Below are 15,487 nucleotides of genomic sequence, written 5' to 3' on the forward strand. Positions count from 1 at the left end.
CCATTATATTTTCAATACGCCTCCCTGCGTGAGCCTGATATTACACCTGGGAAGCATGGGCAGTAGCAAAACATTGCTCCACTACGTCTGACATCGGCAGATTAAGCCCTATGCCTCAGTGTCCTCAGTTGACATTATGCCACACAATGCCCCCAGTTCACATGATGTGTCCCCAGTGCTACTCACCTCCCTGTGATCTCAGATCTTTGAAGAATCATTTGCTACGTTGCAGCCATAACACAGCCAAAACACTGGTGCCGCCCATGACCTTCTTGTTCCTTAGGTGCTAACAGTGTTACCTGTTGCTATCTCATTTGTTGAAGCCTGCACCTTGCATTCCACTGGTCAGTCCAACACTAATTATGTAACCGCCTAGTTGTTAATCCAGAACTGACTGGATTGATAGTTAAACTGGGCGGCGGTTAGTTTACCCGATCAGCATGAGAAGACAGGTGACGGAATCCCGACACGGAGCCGTATTCAATTTGAGCGGACCCGCAATACTTTTCCACCTTCCAGACTTTTCGCCTACATCGCGTGTTTTGTAGGCGGAAAAGTATCGCTCGCGTGCACGCTTTACCCCATATTCAATTTGAAAGTATGCAAAAACAGGACCTGGCGAAACTTGAACAAGCGTTAAGTACTGTCAGATTTGGGGAAATCTGCCTGATACCCCCCAAATGATGCTCTGACATGGGGGTTAGCTATGGTATCCCCGATTTGGCTTGCTCTAGGTATTTGGTGTTTTTAAACGGGCTCAATAGTTGCTAAATAGTGTTTTTCTATATGTGGTGCAGAATAGTATTCAGGAGGTTTTATTGCATGGAATAACTTATCCCAGCAAATTTGGGGTACTTGAAAATGGGGGCCAGCATATTTAAAAGTTGCTAAAGTAAAGTTGAAAAGATTGTGAAAAATCCACCTGCCGCAAGCACCTTCAATCAAAAAAACACCTGGGGCATACTTAGTGACCCCCCCAGAGTTAAGTTCGCTAGTTTTTAACTTTGTCCCCCCCCCATTTTTTTTACACCCCCAAATTCAAAGTTATTTTTTGGGGTAAGTGTTTTTTTAAAAACATTTTTGACACAGTTTACCTTTGGGGGACTGTCTGAAGGCTGCACGGGGGTTCCTGCAACGTTGCACCCCAAAACCCCAATTCTGCACTTTTTTCCGCCTCCTATTCATAGGCGAAACTTTTCCGCCTATTACATTGCATTGACTTTCCGCCTAGGCGGAAAGTCTTTCAAATTGAATACGGAGTAAAGTCAAAGCAGGCGAAAATGATGTCATCGGCGAAAAAGTATGACGGATCCGGACTTTTCGCCTCAAATTGAATACGGGCCATGGCTGGAGATGCCGACGCCAGAATCCTGACAGCCGGTATCCCAATGAGTATGTATAGCGGGGCCGGGTAGGTGTTGGCCTCGGGAAGGGGGGGGTTAGATTTAGGCACCCGGGGGGAGTTAGGGTTAGGCTGAGACAGGGGATTTTAGGATTAGGTACCACCAGGGGGAGGTTAGGGTTAGGCACTAAGAGGGAGGGTTAGGGTTAGGCACTAAGGGGGGAGGGTTAGGTTTAGGCACTTACCAGGAGGGTTAGAGTAAGGGTACGGAGTAGGAAAGGTTGGTATTAGGGTGCAGGAAAGGAGGGTTAGGGGGTAAATAGGACAGGGGAACATTACATACCGTTCCCCTGACGGGATTGTCAGCATAAGGATGCCACTGTCAGTGTATTGACAGCCGGCATTCCACTTGTGGGTATAACATACCCAACTAATTACACCATAGTCTTAGTCACATTTTTGTGTGCATCATTTAATTACAAGTCTCAATTTATAATGCTCAATTATATTTAATAAAATTTTAATTGTCCGCTTATACTCAATTGCTTTACAGTTTTGAAGTGAATTACATAAAGTCCACTCTTTATGCAGAGAATCTTATTGAGCTTCCCCTTTCCATGTGTTTTCTTTGCTTATGGTTAATAATTTATTTTCAGTGATAAGCTCTAATGTGTCCTGCATGTACAGTACCATGTATTTGTGTCTGCATACTAGAATAGCCTTAGTAGTCTATATAAAACTTTGGATTCCAGTTCCATCATTGTCATCTGATTGTAGAGCTTGGATTGTTGATAATAGTATGCTTACCTAAATTTGTGGTGCTGCATTAGATTGGCCGGGTGTAGCAGGTATTACCGCGGGCCGCATGACAGCGGCAGCCTGGCAAGGGTGAAGATCCCGATTGTCTCTAAGGTAAGTATCGCTAACCTAATTCTACCCCCTAACCCTAATCTACCCCCCCAAGTACCTAACCCTAATCCCTCCCTCTAAGTGCCTAAACCTAACCCCCCCTTCCCCACTGCCTACACCTAAGTCCCCCGGGGGGTGCCTATCCCTAACCCCCCTTCCCCTAGCCTAAACCTAACCCTCCCAGAGGGTGCCTAACCCTAAGTCCCCCTGGGAGCCCTAAACCTAACCCCCTCCCCCCTTGGGCTGTCCGTGCCCGGTGCCTGATTTACCTTCATTCGGTATGCTGGGCATCAGTCTTCTGGGCGTATGGTTAATGATAGGCGTTGGGATTTCGATGCCTGTCATTAGTACCACGCCGGGATTAGAGAGTCTGGAAGCCGGCGGACGGCATTTAGACCGTCAGCTTCCAGACTACATCCCGATTGGTCTGTTTCATCAGTTTGTTCCGCACATCTGGTCACACCTACTGATATCATCTCTGAGCTGACCATGATGGCATTGTATAAACCCAAATATAATTCTGGATAACTGCATGGTACTAATGTTGCATTGACTATCTTTCATAACTTCAGATTTATTCATATGAATACATTTTTTACTATACATTATATGTTTATTACATATATAATACTTTGTCCACATACCTTTATCTTTGGATTATTACATGCTATGAATCTGTTTGGTATCTGTACTAGTATAGTATGCTATTTACATTTTATATTTATTTTATCCCAATCTTCAGAATTCTAATTGGGTGCTGAGTACTTTCACTAGGTCACCCTGACAGAGGAGCATATTCATTTTAAACTTCTATAGCTGATGGGTACTGTTGTTCAGCTGTCAGCTTTGTTATGCCTGATTTGAATCCAAGTCTATTAGCCATTATTGCTATGCCATCAGCTTCTTTCTGTCATTACAAAACAAATTCTCAAAGATTTAGATTGAAGCAAGATGGTTGTCTAAGTTCATAATCTGGAGCACTGGTCTGCTAGTGTATGCGAGGATTGTTGGAGACAGAAAGAAGCACTTGATGAAAAGTGTCTTAGTTGTAATTAAAGCTATAGCATAATTTGACAATAACACATTAAAAAACTGGAGATCGAGTAGGACAAGACAAAAAGACAAGACAAAAAGGTCATGAATCAAAATCATATGGCAGCGAGTTATAGATTACACAGTGTTCACATTACCTATTAACTTTCTTCTTTTCCTTCTGAATTATTATCTTCAGTGAATCAATGAATTAAAGAGATCAAAGGGCTTTACTTAAGAAGAGGGATGGAGGTGAAAAATTAAATGGCACTCTCAGTCAGTTTTTTACACTTACTGTGAGTGCCATTTTACATTTTCACCTCCGTTCCACTGCAAAGCAGCGGCTTACAAAAGTCGCGCTTCGTAAATAAAGCCCCAAATATTTGTCTAACATAGTTACTAACATCAGAAGAGTTCTATCATGACATACCCTTAAGCCATAACTAGGGCACATAGCACAGTATTGTAATTATACAGGGCTCTTACTAGTTATGGGTGGCCAATTCCGTTGTGCAGAGGCTCTGTGGGCGTAACCGTCCCCCCGGCCCTTGCTCCTGGCAAGCAGGGTGCCTGGAATGGCACCCTACAGCCAGGATTGCTGCATCACCCGCGGAGCGTCCTGTGCATGCTCCAGACGGGCACCCTGCACAGTATATGCAGCCGAACGGTCGTCCTGACGACGCCCAGTCAGCGCTGCACTTACCGGAGCTGCCAGTCACGCCCCCTTCTGCACAACATAATGCGTGCGACATCATGACATGACGCGCTCAGTGGGTGGGGCTGGCACTGGGCGCAACTGTGCCCTGTTATGGCTCTGTAATTATATATACTTTTCCTTCCAATGTAAGACAGATACACTCTCTAACCTAAGGCTCTATTAAAACATAAAGGATTGTGGTTGAATAGAATAAAACCATTATCTGTAGAGACTGCTGAATTAAACTTTATTGAATCAGCAAGCCATTTACTAATGGCGCAGGTCTCATCGGACCATTAGCACACTGTACAGGCATAGGAGGCATTTAGCCAGTCTGACAAATGTTCTTAACCAGAAAATTGTTCTACTGGGTTTTATGCTCAAATGAGATAGGTACAATATAAACAGGTTTCAGCAAATTATTGTGGTAATGGATTCCACTTACATGGATAATTCAATAGACAGCAATGCTATTTTCCCATATTTATTTTGTTGGAACTGAGTCATATGGGTTTTCTTTCTTTATAATGTATTATTTCTTTCCTCTCTAAATCATTTCAATACTGTTGTTCTCCAATTGAAAAAATTGCAAGTTTTATGTTGTTCTAATTTTATTAAGCCGAAACCATTTACAACATTCTTTCTAGATCAGTGCTCTTTTTTTTTAAATAATATTAAAATATTACAAAGAAGCCAATGGTGAATCAGACTGCTGCTGTTAGACCAGTTAGAATTCAAGTCAGCTGGAACATGAGAAAATAGGGCTGCTGGTAGAAATGTATTTAGCAGACATGAAAGGGACCAAATAACACCTCGTTTAGTCTCTGAATAAACCTCACAGGCATATGGCGAATGGCTAAAATTATAGGCCAAGGTTGACATTTTTGGATGCAGTTCTCATCTGGGGGCTAGCTAAATGTTTTTAGTTTAAATCCTCTCTTCTAAAGACTATTAAGGAAAGCACAGTAATGTGAGCACAGTAAAATGGAGTAAAATCTTCAAAGAAAACCAATACTAGTTAGGATTCCTGGATTCAAGACAGCAGCCCTTGATCAATTAAAATGATCTGTTAAATAAAATAGACTTGTAGATGGTGTAATTTTACAGCTGAAAAAGATTAGTCTTTTCTTCACAGCAGGATCGGTCTCGGAAGGACACGTAAAACGTTAACGTCACCGAACAGACTTACACACAAGGTCACTTGTTCATGCAGCTAACACTGAAAATTACGATAATATTCCTAATACATTTAGATCTGTGGCTGTGCTCAAAATCCAGCTGTCTCTCAGAGAAGCTCTGACTAGTGGTATTGAAAAAATGGTATAATAGCATATGAGAGGAAAGGCTATTTTTGCAGAACAATAATGGGCTTGTAAAGGGTTTCTTCTAGTATCTAACAGAGTGGAAAATCCCAAAGATTATTATGTTTAATAGAAAAGTAGTGAGTATAGTAAATGTTAAGGCAGCTGAATCAAAATTATATTTTGCAAATGTAGACAGTGAGAGACTATGTTGGACACCGACGTGCATATTGCACATATTTTAGGATGAAATTGATGTCGGTGAAATGAACCTTTTAGTTTTACCCAGAAGGTTTAGGAATATGTACGTAGCACAGGCCTGTTATAGGGCAGCAGTTTTCAAATCAGAAAAAATAAATTGTGTTAATAAAGCATCACAAATAGAGCGCTATTATATTATAGGGACATAGGATTTCCCATTGAATGTAATGCCTCACTACAAGAATGTTTCAGAATACTGCTGTATTCCAGTTTAAAGTCTTGACTTGCTAAAGTGCCAGGGTGCCATGTAGAATTGGCATCATTTTCACTTGCTCTAGTTATATGTTTGAACAACAGAAAAGTAGTGTTAATATTTTGGAACAATAGTCTGAGATGCTTATGGTGAGAGCATGCTGCAGTGCTACTGTTCATCAGATACTGCCCTTTCAGTCACAGGACTATCCTGCAGACAAGCTATAGGTCATGATTAATAGAAACTAGATTCATTACAATTTTGACCCTTCTTTTAAGGCACCTAAAAAGATTGATTACTCCTCCAAAAGCTCAGAACTTTAAGTATCACATGTCCATAGGGGAAGTTTTAGAAGGAGCTAGCACCACTTGCTTACGCTTTCCCATAATTGTCACTAATTACTAAGCAATGACAAGGTGAAATTTGTGTAAATTAGACACTTGAATACTAATTTGTTATTAGCACAGCAGCTACTTAAGTACTTTGATTGCTGCAGAATCACAAGGGACATACAAGGCTGCTAATTACACTGGCCTGTATGGAACACACACGGGGAGAAATGTACTGAGCGGTGATACATTAGGACTCTTGTTCTACAAAAAAATAGCTCAAGTTCCTATATTATTTTATAGAACCTATTCACTGATGGGTGTAAAACCAGAGAATGTAAAATATAAGGCTTCACTCAACAACATACTGTAGTAACTGGAGAGAATTCCCAAGCAGGTGCCCATTGTGCCATACCTTGTGTACTGAAATCACCTAATTTCCAGCTTGTTTAGTTTTCATATTTGTATATAGCAAACTTACCACTTAGTAATACCCCTTTTCCACCAAAATTCCGGGTCTGACCCGGAGTTGGAACAGAGTTCCTATGCGGATCAGACCTGGAATTTAGCCGACGCCGACTCGGGATATTCCCGAGTCGGCGCCACTCACACCGGAGTCGGGTCTGCATAGACCCGGCTTTCCCAGCGTGAAAGTGGATGCTTGGAGATGTCGTCACCTCCAATTGCCACTGTAGCCGGACCAATCGGCCGGCTTGCAGTGCACTCCAGGTCATCGTGACCCTGAGTGCGCTGCTCTCACAGCAGGATATCATGGGCTACGCCTGTGTTAAACCCTACTATTTACCTGGGTTGGATTGCCGGGTCGAGTGACGATCCAACTCTCTCCCCTTTTACACCATGGAGCTGCCCGGGTTAACCCTGTAATAACCCGGGTTTTAGCTCCAGCGTAAAAGGGGTATAAGTCTGTTAAGTCTTTTAAATCACTCCTATATATATTGATCGTATTACCGGGATGTAGTCAAGAGCCGCCGTTCTCTATGCCGACGCTGAAATGCCAACAAGGGAGTTAAAATAAGCTTCAAAACACCAACGCCTATCTCAGTCTCGATGCCAGAATCCAGGAGGACGTGTGTCTGAATGAGGTAACTGAGGGGCACCTGTCCTGTTAGCCGCGGGGGGGGGGGGGTAGGGGTGGGTTTGGGGCAGCTAGCGGGGTTAGCGTTAGGTTTTGGGGGGGAGATTAGGGATAGGCACCACTGGGGGGGTTTAGGTTTAGGCACTAAGGGGGCGAGGGTTAGGGTTATCAACCATCGGGATGCCGCTGTCGGTATTGTGACAGGAGGCATCCCATTTGCCATCATTACATACCGATTCCGTATTACCTGTGAAACCTTTCTTACTGCACCGTACGCTATTCTTTTTCAAACCTTAAGCCATGTCCTCTGACTACCCCTAACCTCTGTAATTTTGTCTCAGGTTGTAAAGTTTGTGAGGGAGAATGAGTTAATTGAGGAGTTCTTAAAAAAATGATTTAAGTAAGTAAGTGAACCCATGACCCAAAGCTGTCCTATGCAAGGTACCCATGGTTCAATAGAAACTTCCCTCTGCCTGTTCATGCAGTATCGTTATTCTCCAGGTCTTAATCCTGAAGTTTGAATGTAAGGTATCACCGATAGAGTCTGTCAACTGAGCTTGTTCAATGAGCTGCACGGTCTGCCTCCATTTGGAAAACAGATGGAATCAGGGGCAGTTTAAGAGAGGAGGGGACCCGTGTGCAGCCTCCATGCAGGCCCTCTCCTCTTCAGCAGCTTTGTGCTAGAGTCTACTGCACCACAGGTCTCCCGGAACATGGCATCCATACCTCTCTACTGCACATGGGCAAATCATTTGGAAAATGGGCACACCATTTTCACTGTGATTTCTGCCTGCAGCATGGGTGCAGGATATGCCGTGTGGGCCCTGCCTGGACCCAGGGGCCTGTGTGCACCACACACCCTGCACCCATTATAGATGTCCCAATGGATGGAATACATATTGCGCAGGACAGCTGTCACCAGGATTGAAAAAGTTTGGGTAACATCACCAAGGATCAAACTAGTCGGCCTGAATCAGAGATGTAAGCAGGGCCGGATTAAGGTCTGTGGGGGCCCCTGGGCAACAAACATGTGGGGGCCCCTATTAAATGTGACAAACTGGGGGTATGCGCAAAGGGGACCTTATGCAGAGCCCCCAGTAGTGTCAGTGTCCACAGTGGTAGTGCCCCGTATGCAGTGCACCCAGTAGTAGTGACCCTTATGCAGTGCCCCTATGCAATACTCCTATTAGTAGTGCCCCCTGTAGTAATGCCCTCTGTATAAATGCCCCCAGTAGTAATACCCCTGTAGTTGTGCCCCAAATAGTAGTAATTGGGCGTGTGCCCAATAGTAATGCCCTAGTAGTAATGCCCCCTGTATAAATCCCACAGTAGTAATACCCATGTAGTTGTGCCCCCAATAGTAATGCCCCCAGTAGTCATTCCCCCTTTAGTAGAGCCCTCTGTAGAAATGCCCACAGTAGTAATGCTCCTCTATTTGTGCCCCCAATACTAATGCTCCCTCTCTAGTAGAGCCCCCAATAGTAATGCCCCCTGATTAATGGAACTGGAACTGGTTCCATCTCCTCCGGTCCACTTTAACCCCGATGGGTGTGGGGGCCCTTAACGTGTGGGGGCCCAGGGACGATTTCCCCTGTCGCCCCCCTGTTAATCCGGCCCTAGATGTAAGCTAATGCCATCGCAGCTACGACCCCATATGCAACTGCTGTGTGAAAATATGCAAATGTCGCAGAAACCTAGGATTGCATTGAAATGCCCACTTGTGGCTTTGCAAGTCCAAGCATCTGTGTATAAAGATGCAGCATCAGTCGCAGTTTACAGATACTCACTCAACTGCATAAATATCAGCATTGCGTACATCTCTGAATCAGGCCCAGTGCCAAATACATTGCAGAGAAAAAAATTTACTGTAAGTCCTATCCACAACCACAGAATTTTCAAATTACAATACTCACATAGTGACAGTAGCAGGAGAGTGGTTGATCATGACACTGGGTAATGGGGCCCAAACATTTAGTCGCTATCGCAGCAATGCCATGTTCTGTTGACAGTGGGGTTGGGGAATCGGGAACATTCAACATGTTGAAAAATCTCGATTCACTGATCCCTACCCAAAAAATGTGCATCTGGGATTTTTTACATGGTAAATTTCCCTGATCCGCTGACGGATCTCTGATCATCAACAGTTGCCGATCATCAGATTGTAGATCGGCAGAACAGGGAATCGGGCCTTAGATGTATGAGTCCCTTAAGACTACACATCCAGTTAGTCATGAACCCCAGTGTATAACTAGGGAGAAGGCTCTGTGTTATTTTAATGGACAACTCAGTGTTGGTAGAATCTATTAAGTTAAACATCAATGCTGAATATTCCTTATGTGGGGTTAGCTTTTCACCAGTCAGAGGGTTCATACAATGACATGAAGAGCCCAGTGATGCTCTTTTTGTTCCTGCTGAGCCCTTTCATAAAACAGAGAGCATATTGTCCATGGACCTGCTCCTTTAGTTTTAGTTAGAAACAGGAAAACAGTAGAAGCTTTGAGGAAAGCATTGTTGACCTTTCCAGACTTGTGGGCCTCGAAAATATTAGGAGGAACTTGTAGGTACATATAAAATTATGTGAGTTATCTTTAAACGTGGAAATTATACCAGGCTTGGAAGGCTGCATACCACCCTTGTAATTAGCAGAGACTGTAGATACTGTCAAGCCAAAATTTGTAATTAATTTTGATATGTCAGAGTACAAGGAAAACAGCACCATTCAGAATAGCCCGACATCCTTCTGTGTGGCGCGCGCAAGGAAAAGGGGCATAATCACACCACACGTACATGCCCCCTTCTCCGGACTAGCAGAGTGCCAGGAGGCAGAGTTGCTCGGCCAGACATTTGGGCCAGACTGGCCCATCAGGCCATCGGCCCTTCTTGCTTTTAACAGAAGTGCCAGATGGCCATTCTGGCTCTGGCACCATTTCTTTCCGAATACGTCTGTTCCTTACAAAATAATTGATCAGTTTTACTTTACTGTTGTTATAGCGCTTATTAAAGTATCTGATATTGGTTCTGTATAAAACAACAAATTCTAGTGCACAGTCATGACCAAAAGTTTTGAGAATGACACAAGTATTGTTTTTCACAAAGTTTGCTGCTTCAGTGTTTTTAGACTTTTTGTCAGATGTTACTATGGTATACTAAAATTACAAGCATTTCATAAGGGTCAAAGGCTTTTATTAACAATGACATTAAGTTTATGCAAAGAGTCAATGTTTGCATTGTTGACCCTTCTTTTTCAAGTTCTCTGCAATTCGCCCTGGCATGCTGTCAATCAGCTTCTGGGCACAAACTAACTGATGGCCGCCCATTCTTGCCTAATCAATGCTTGCAGTTTGTCAGAATTTGTGGGTTTTTGTTTGTCCACCCGCCTCTTGAGGATTGACCACAAGTTCTCAATGGGATTAAGGTCTGGGGAGTTTCCTGGCCATGGATCCAACATTTCGATGTTTTGTTCACCGAGCCACTTAGTTATCACTTTTACCTTATGGAAAGGTGCTCCATCATGCTGGAAAAAGCATTGTTTGTCACCAAACTGTTCTTGGATGGTTGGGAGAAGTTGCTCTTTGAGGATGTTTTGGTACCATTCTTTAGTCATGGCTGTGTTCTTAGGCAAAATTGTGAGTGAGCCCACTCCCTTGGCTGAGAAGCAACCCCACACATGAATAGTCTCAGGATGCTTTACTGTTGGCATGACTGATGGTAGCGCTCACATTTCCTTCTCAAGACAAGTATTTTTCCAGATGCCCCAAACAATCTGAAAGGGATTTATCAGAGAAAATAACTTTACCCCAGTCCTCAGCAGTTAAATCCCTGTACCTTTTGCAGAATATCAGTCTGTCCCTGGTGTTTTTCCTGGAGAGAAGTGGCTTCTTTGCTGCCCTTCTTGACACCAGGCCTTCCTCCACTCACACCTGCCTGCTGCCATTCCTGAGTAAGCTCTGCACTGGTGGTGCCCTGATCCCACAGCTGAATCAACTTTAGTAGACGTCCTGGCACTTGCTGGACTCTCTTGGGTGCCTTGAAGCCTGCTTCACAACTATTGAACCTCTCTCCTTGAAGTTCTTGATGATCCGATAAATGGTTAATTTAGGTTCAATCTTTCTAGCAGCAATATCCTTGCCTGTGAAGCCCTTTTTGTGCAAATCAATTATGACTGAATGTGGTTCCTTGCAGGTAACCATGGTTAACAAAGGAAGAACAATATTTCCAGCTCCACCCTCCTTTTAAAGCTTCTAGTCTGTTATTCTAACTCAATCAGCATGACAGAGTGATCTCCAGCCTTGCCCTTATCAACACTCTCACCAGTGTTAACGAGAGAATCACTGACATGATGTCAGCTGGTCCTTTTGTGGCAGGGCTGAAATGCAGTGGAAATGTTGTTTTTGGGATTAAGTTAATTTTCATGGCAAGGAAGGACTTTGCAATTAACTGCAATTAATCTAATCACTCTTCATGACATTTTGGAGTATATGCAAATTGCCATCATAAAAACTGAAGCAGCAGACTTTGTGAAAACCAATACTTGTGTAATTCTCAAAACCTTTGGCCATGGCTGTACATAGCTTCACTTTTAGTTTTCACCTATTTTTAAGTTCAATATATTTTGTAAGATGGGGGAATCCTTTTGTCACAAAAAAATTTGCTCTCAAAACACAAGCACTATACTGCCCAACAGAAGAAAACAGGTTACTAATTTAGCACCTTATATAAAAATTGTGAAGCCTGATTTACATAATGTTACTGTTGATCTTAATAGATGTTATTTTATTGTATTGATAGTAACACATTTTATTTTACAGCATCCACCCCTCCAAACTTGGTGGATAAACCCTGCCTCAGGCTGAAAGTTTACGTACGTCCAACAAGTAAGTGGAAACCCATAGTCTGATCCCCTTCACAACCGTGTGCCATATTTACCACATATTCTGCTCTGGTAGTAGTTACACCCCTGACCTCTGGTCAACACAGGGATAGTATGTGGGCAAAGCAAATTATTTAATTTAATGAAAGTCATCATCCTTCAGGAATTCTAAATATTAAGGAGTCGTTACAGTTTTGGAAATAAGTATAATTATAAAATGAATGAAATTTAAGCAACAGTATAATTTAATACAAATCTATTTCTGGTAAAGCTATCTCTTTAGATGTATGTAATATTTAAAAAATATTTTTAGGAAGGAAAATATCTGGAATCAGCAGTGTGTGATATACACTTATTTTAGTCTCTAGAGCCAATCTGAATTTCAGATTTTTTTAATTTTTTTTTAAATTTTCACTAACTTTTATTAAACCGGAAAAATATCTATTTGCTTTATTTTTATTTTTTTCAATCATTCATGTATTTCTTTTATGGTTTCTCACAATTTCTTACAATTACCATTCTAATAATTTTACTGTTTTATTGTTGTATGTGTACGTAAATATGTGAATATACCAATATATTTATAAGCCAAATAGAAGCTCTAATAACGCTGATCTGTCTGGTTCTTTTGCTTCAGATGATTCTCTTTATGAGTCTCCAGAGCCTATCTTCACCAGCAATAATTCGGGCCTAAGTCTCAGGGTCCCTCACTCCAGCCTTGGTTTTCTTCTGTTTTGGACTATCATTGTCTTGTAGCTGTCTGATGGCAATATGCATAACATCAGCATAGACAAGAGGGAGAAAATAGGAGCAAGAAAGAGACTGTCTGACACCTGGAATTTGGAATATTTGAATGAGATATACACAGAAAGGAAACAGATGATTGGAATCCTCCTGATAAGATCAATCTCTATTTCTAATGACGTTTCTGTGAGGGCAAAAAGCTGCTGATTAAATTGGGGCCCACAAGTGCGGGTTTGCTGGAGTTTGGAGCTTTCCAGTAACTTGCTTTTTACATTTTCAGACCAAATGTATAGTCTTTTTATTTTGTATTCTTAGTATGTTTCCTGCATTTGCACCAGTAGAACATAATTGTGAAGATTTCTTTCCATTATGTATGTAATGGGTTTCTGCTCACTCTGACTGTTTACATCTGACATTTCCTTCCATTCTCCTGTCATATTCCATCCCAATTTCTCTCCAAAGGTTTTGGATTCATTTTGTGAAATATTTTGTGGACGTGTGAGGTGCAAATATGAAGAGACCAAAATTGGTATTTATGCCCCTTTTGTCTCTAAGACTACGTACAGCAGCCAAGAGAACGATTGTTTGTCCTCCGTAATGGGTTCCCAGTGTTTCTTTTTCACTCGGACAGAAAATCACACCTAAGATCCTTATAATGTCAGTTTGCTTTGTATCAAGTCTGTTCTTTGATTCTATTCTTCATGGTAACATCACCTGAACAGCTTGCGCTAAATAATTAACCTTCCGCTGTGAATCAGTTTATTAAGCTCCTAATCGATGAAATGTACCATGTGAAGAGTATTGATCCAGACTTCAGAGTATTGTTTCTTCACTGTAGAGTATTGTTCCCGGGAACTTACATACATTTGCAAGCACATCGACATCAGTATTGTAATTTAAGATGCATAAAGCATTCTGTTATTCTGTAACAAGAGTATTCCTTTACACATGGATAGACGTATGTATCAGGGACACAGTAATTGCCCATTAGAGAAGGGGGGGGTGTTGTGTTTAAGGTTAGTTAATTTGCCATCAGATGTGATTTAGAATAGATGAACAATAGTTTTGACTGCAGAACATATAGTCAGTACTTACAGTACAAATGGACATATACTATGACAAAATATAGAAAGAAAAACTACTTTTAATAAGCTGAATTTATCTGAAAGTCTAGGATGATGAATGAATATTTTCTTTAAAAATGTTTAAAAAAAAAAAGAATTTTAGTGCCAATATCTTTAAAAATATGTCCAAATATAAAATCTATATAAATCCTTTAATGGTGCTGCACAAAATAAATATGAATGTGACACTAGCAGAGTTTTAAAAATAATGCATCTAAAAAAAAATCAGCAGTTACCTAGTGAGTAACTATATTGCTGTAATGTACATGAATTCCATGGCACCTCCGCTTTTAGGTGGTGGCTTGTTAATGGTGACTTCTAACTTGCACTTAAGCTCTTTGTGCTGATTTGTCTTCTCCGTTCCTCTCTACTTCGTCACCTTTTTACTACAGCAAAAAATAAAAAAGTGGTGTTGTTTCTCAAGCTCCTACGCTCCAGTGGCAAATAAAGACTTAAACTTTGTCTGTTTTATTCTCCATACGTAATTCTTCCATCTCATTGCTGAGTATCTGTCTGCCTGCTATAGGTGCAAGTCTCAGACACTTCATCCATGTGTGTAAATAGAACCAGCAGGTATACTGTGATTTTCTATGTATTGCTGACAATGAATTTTATGGAAGTTGTATGATTTATAGACTAGGAAGCAAAAACTTGCAATAAAATACATTTTATCCACTCTCGTCCTCTCTGCTGCTGCCTGGAGTCGTATATTTTTTTAAAAAATCTATAAAATATGAAATGGAATATTTAAATTATTTCACTTCTAGGGATTTCTGTTTTCCCACCTCTTGGGCAACTTACCCTGACATTTATGATCTCTGAAGCATTGCATTAGGTATGGGTGAAATCATTTAAACAGAATCAACTGCCTGTGCTTTGTACATACCCTAAAGGGAAACGATCACTAGAATTTTATGCTGATTTTAGGCTCTCTAATGCTACGTCTCCTTCACAACGTGCCCCTTGCTTACTTTGATCATGTAAAAATGTATGGTTCTGTATGAAGTCCAGATACTGTACCTCTAATGGGACAAAATTCCATGGAAGGTCTCACATCACTCCTGTCCAGCTCAGGGCTCTGCTAACTAAAGCTGAAAGACCAGATAAGCCATTCCTCCCAAAAGTCCCAGCTTTGTTGGGACTGCCCCAATTCCTGGTCAATAAAAAAATGGTGCTTTTAGGAAAGAGGGGGAGGCTATTCATATGAAAGTCTTATTTGTCTAAACTGAGGAAATACATGCAAGTTTGCTATGCTCTGCTGGGGGTTATTCAGCAATACTTCACAACTAAATTAAATATACCCACATAAAATAAATTGGAAGTTCTTTTTTTTTTTCCGCCATCAATAATCAATCTCAAGGGAACAGAACACCAAAGAGGAGGGAGGGGGAAACAATACAAGATTATAACAAAACCAGTTTCTAATATAAGGTAAGACCTAGTGTAACATTTTACACAAATGTAAGATCAGTCTTTTATAACCAGACAAATATAGAATGCACATACAGTACTGATTATCTCAAGTGTAACGACTAATAAGTTACAAGGCAGGCAATGTAGGGACAATCTTATAGTTCACCTATTGTACA

General features: G+C 41.4%; 1 protein-coding gene across 1 annotated transcript in view; it reads left to right on the top strand.

The window, feature by feature from the left end:
- The window catches only part of EFNA2 (ephrin A2), a 254,013-nt gene extending 239,440 nt beyond the window's left edge, over positions 1-14,573 (top strand). The window contains exons 3-4 of the mRNA XM_088460321.1: positions 11,969-12,034; positions 12,668-14,573. Coding sequence (XP_088316447.1) covers positions 11,969-12,034; positions 12,668-12,786 — 185 coding nt within the window. The 3' untranslated portion in view covers positions 12,787-14,573. The remainder of the gene's footprint in view (positions 1-11,968; positions 12,035-12,667) is intronic.
- Positions 14,574-15,487: the final 914 nt, after the last annotated feature.

The sequence above is a fragment of the Taudactylus pleione genome, unplaced genomic scaffold (assembly GCF_031769625.1).
Source record: "Taudactylus pleione unplaced genomic scaffold, aTauple2 ptg000044l, whole genome shotgun sequence".
In the NCBI taxonomy this organism is placed as follows: Eukaryota; Metazoa; Chordata; class Amphibia; order Anura; family Myobatrachidae; genus Taudactylus; species Taudactylus pleione.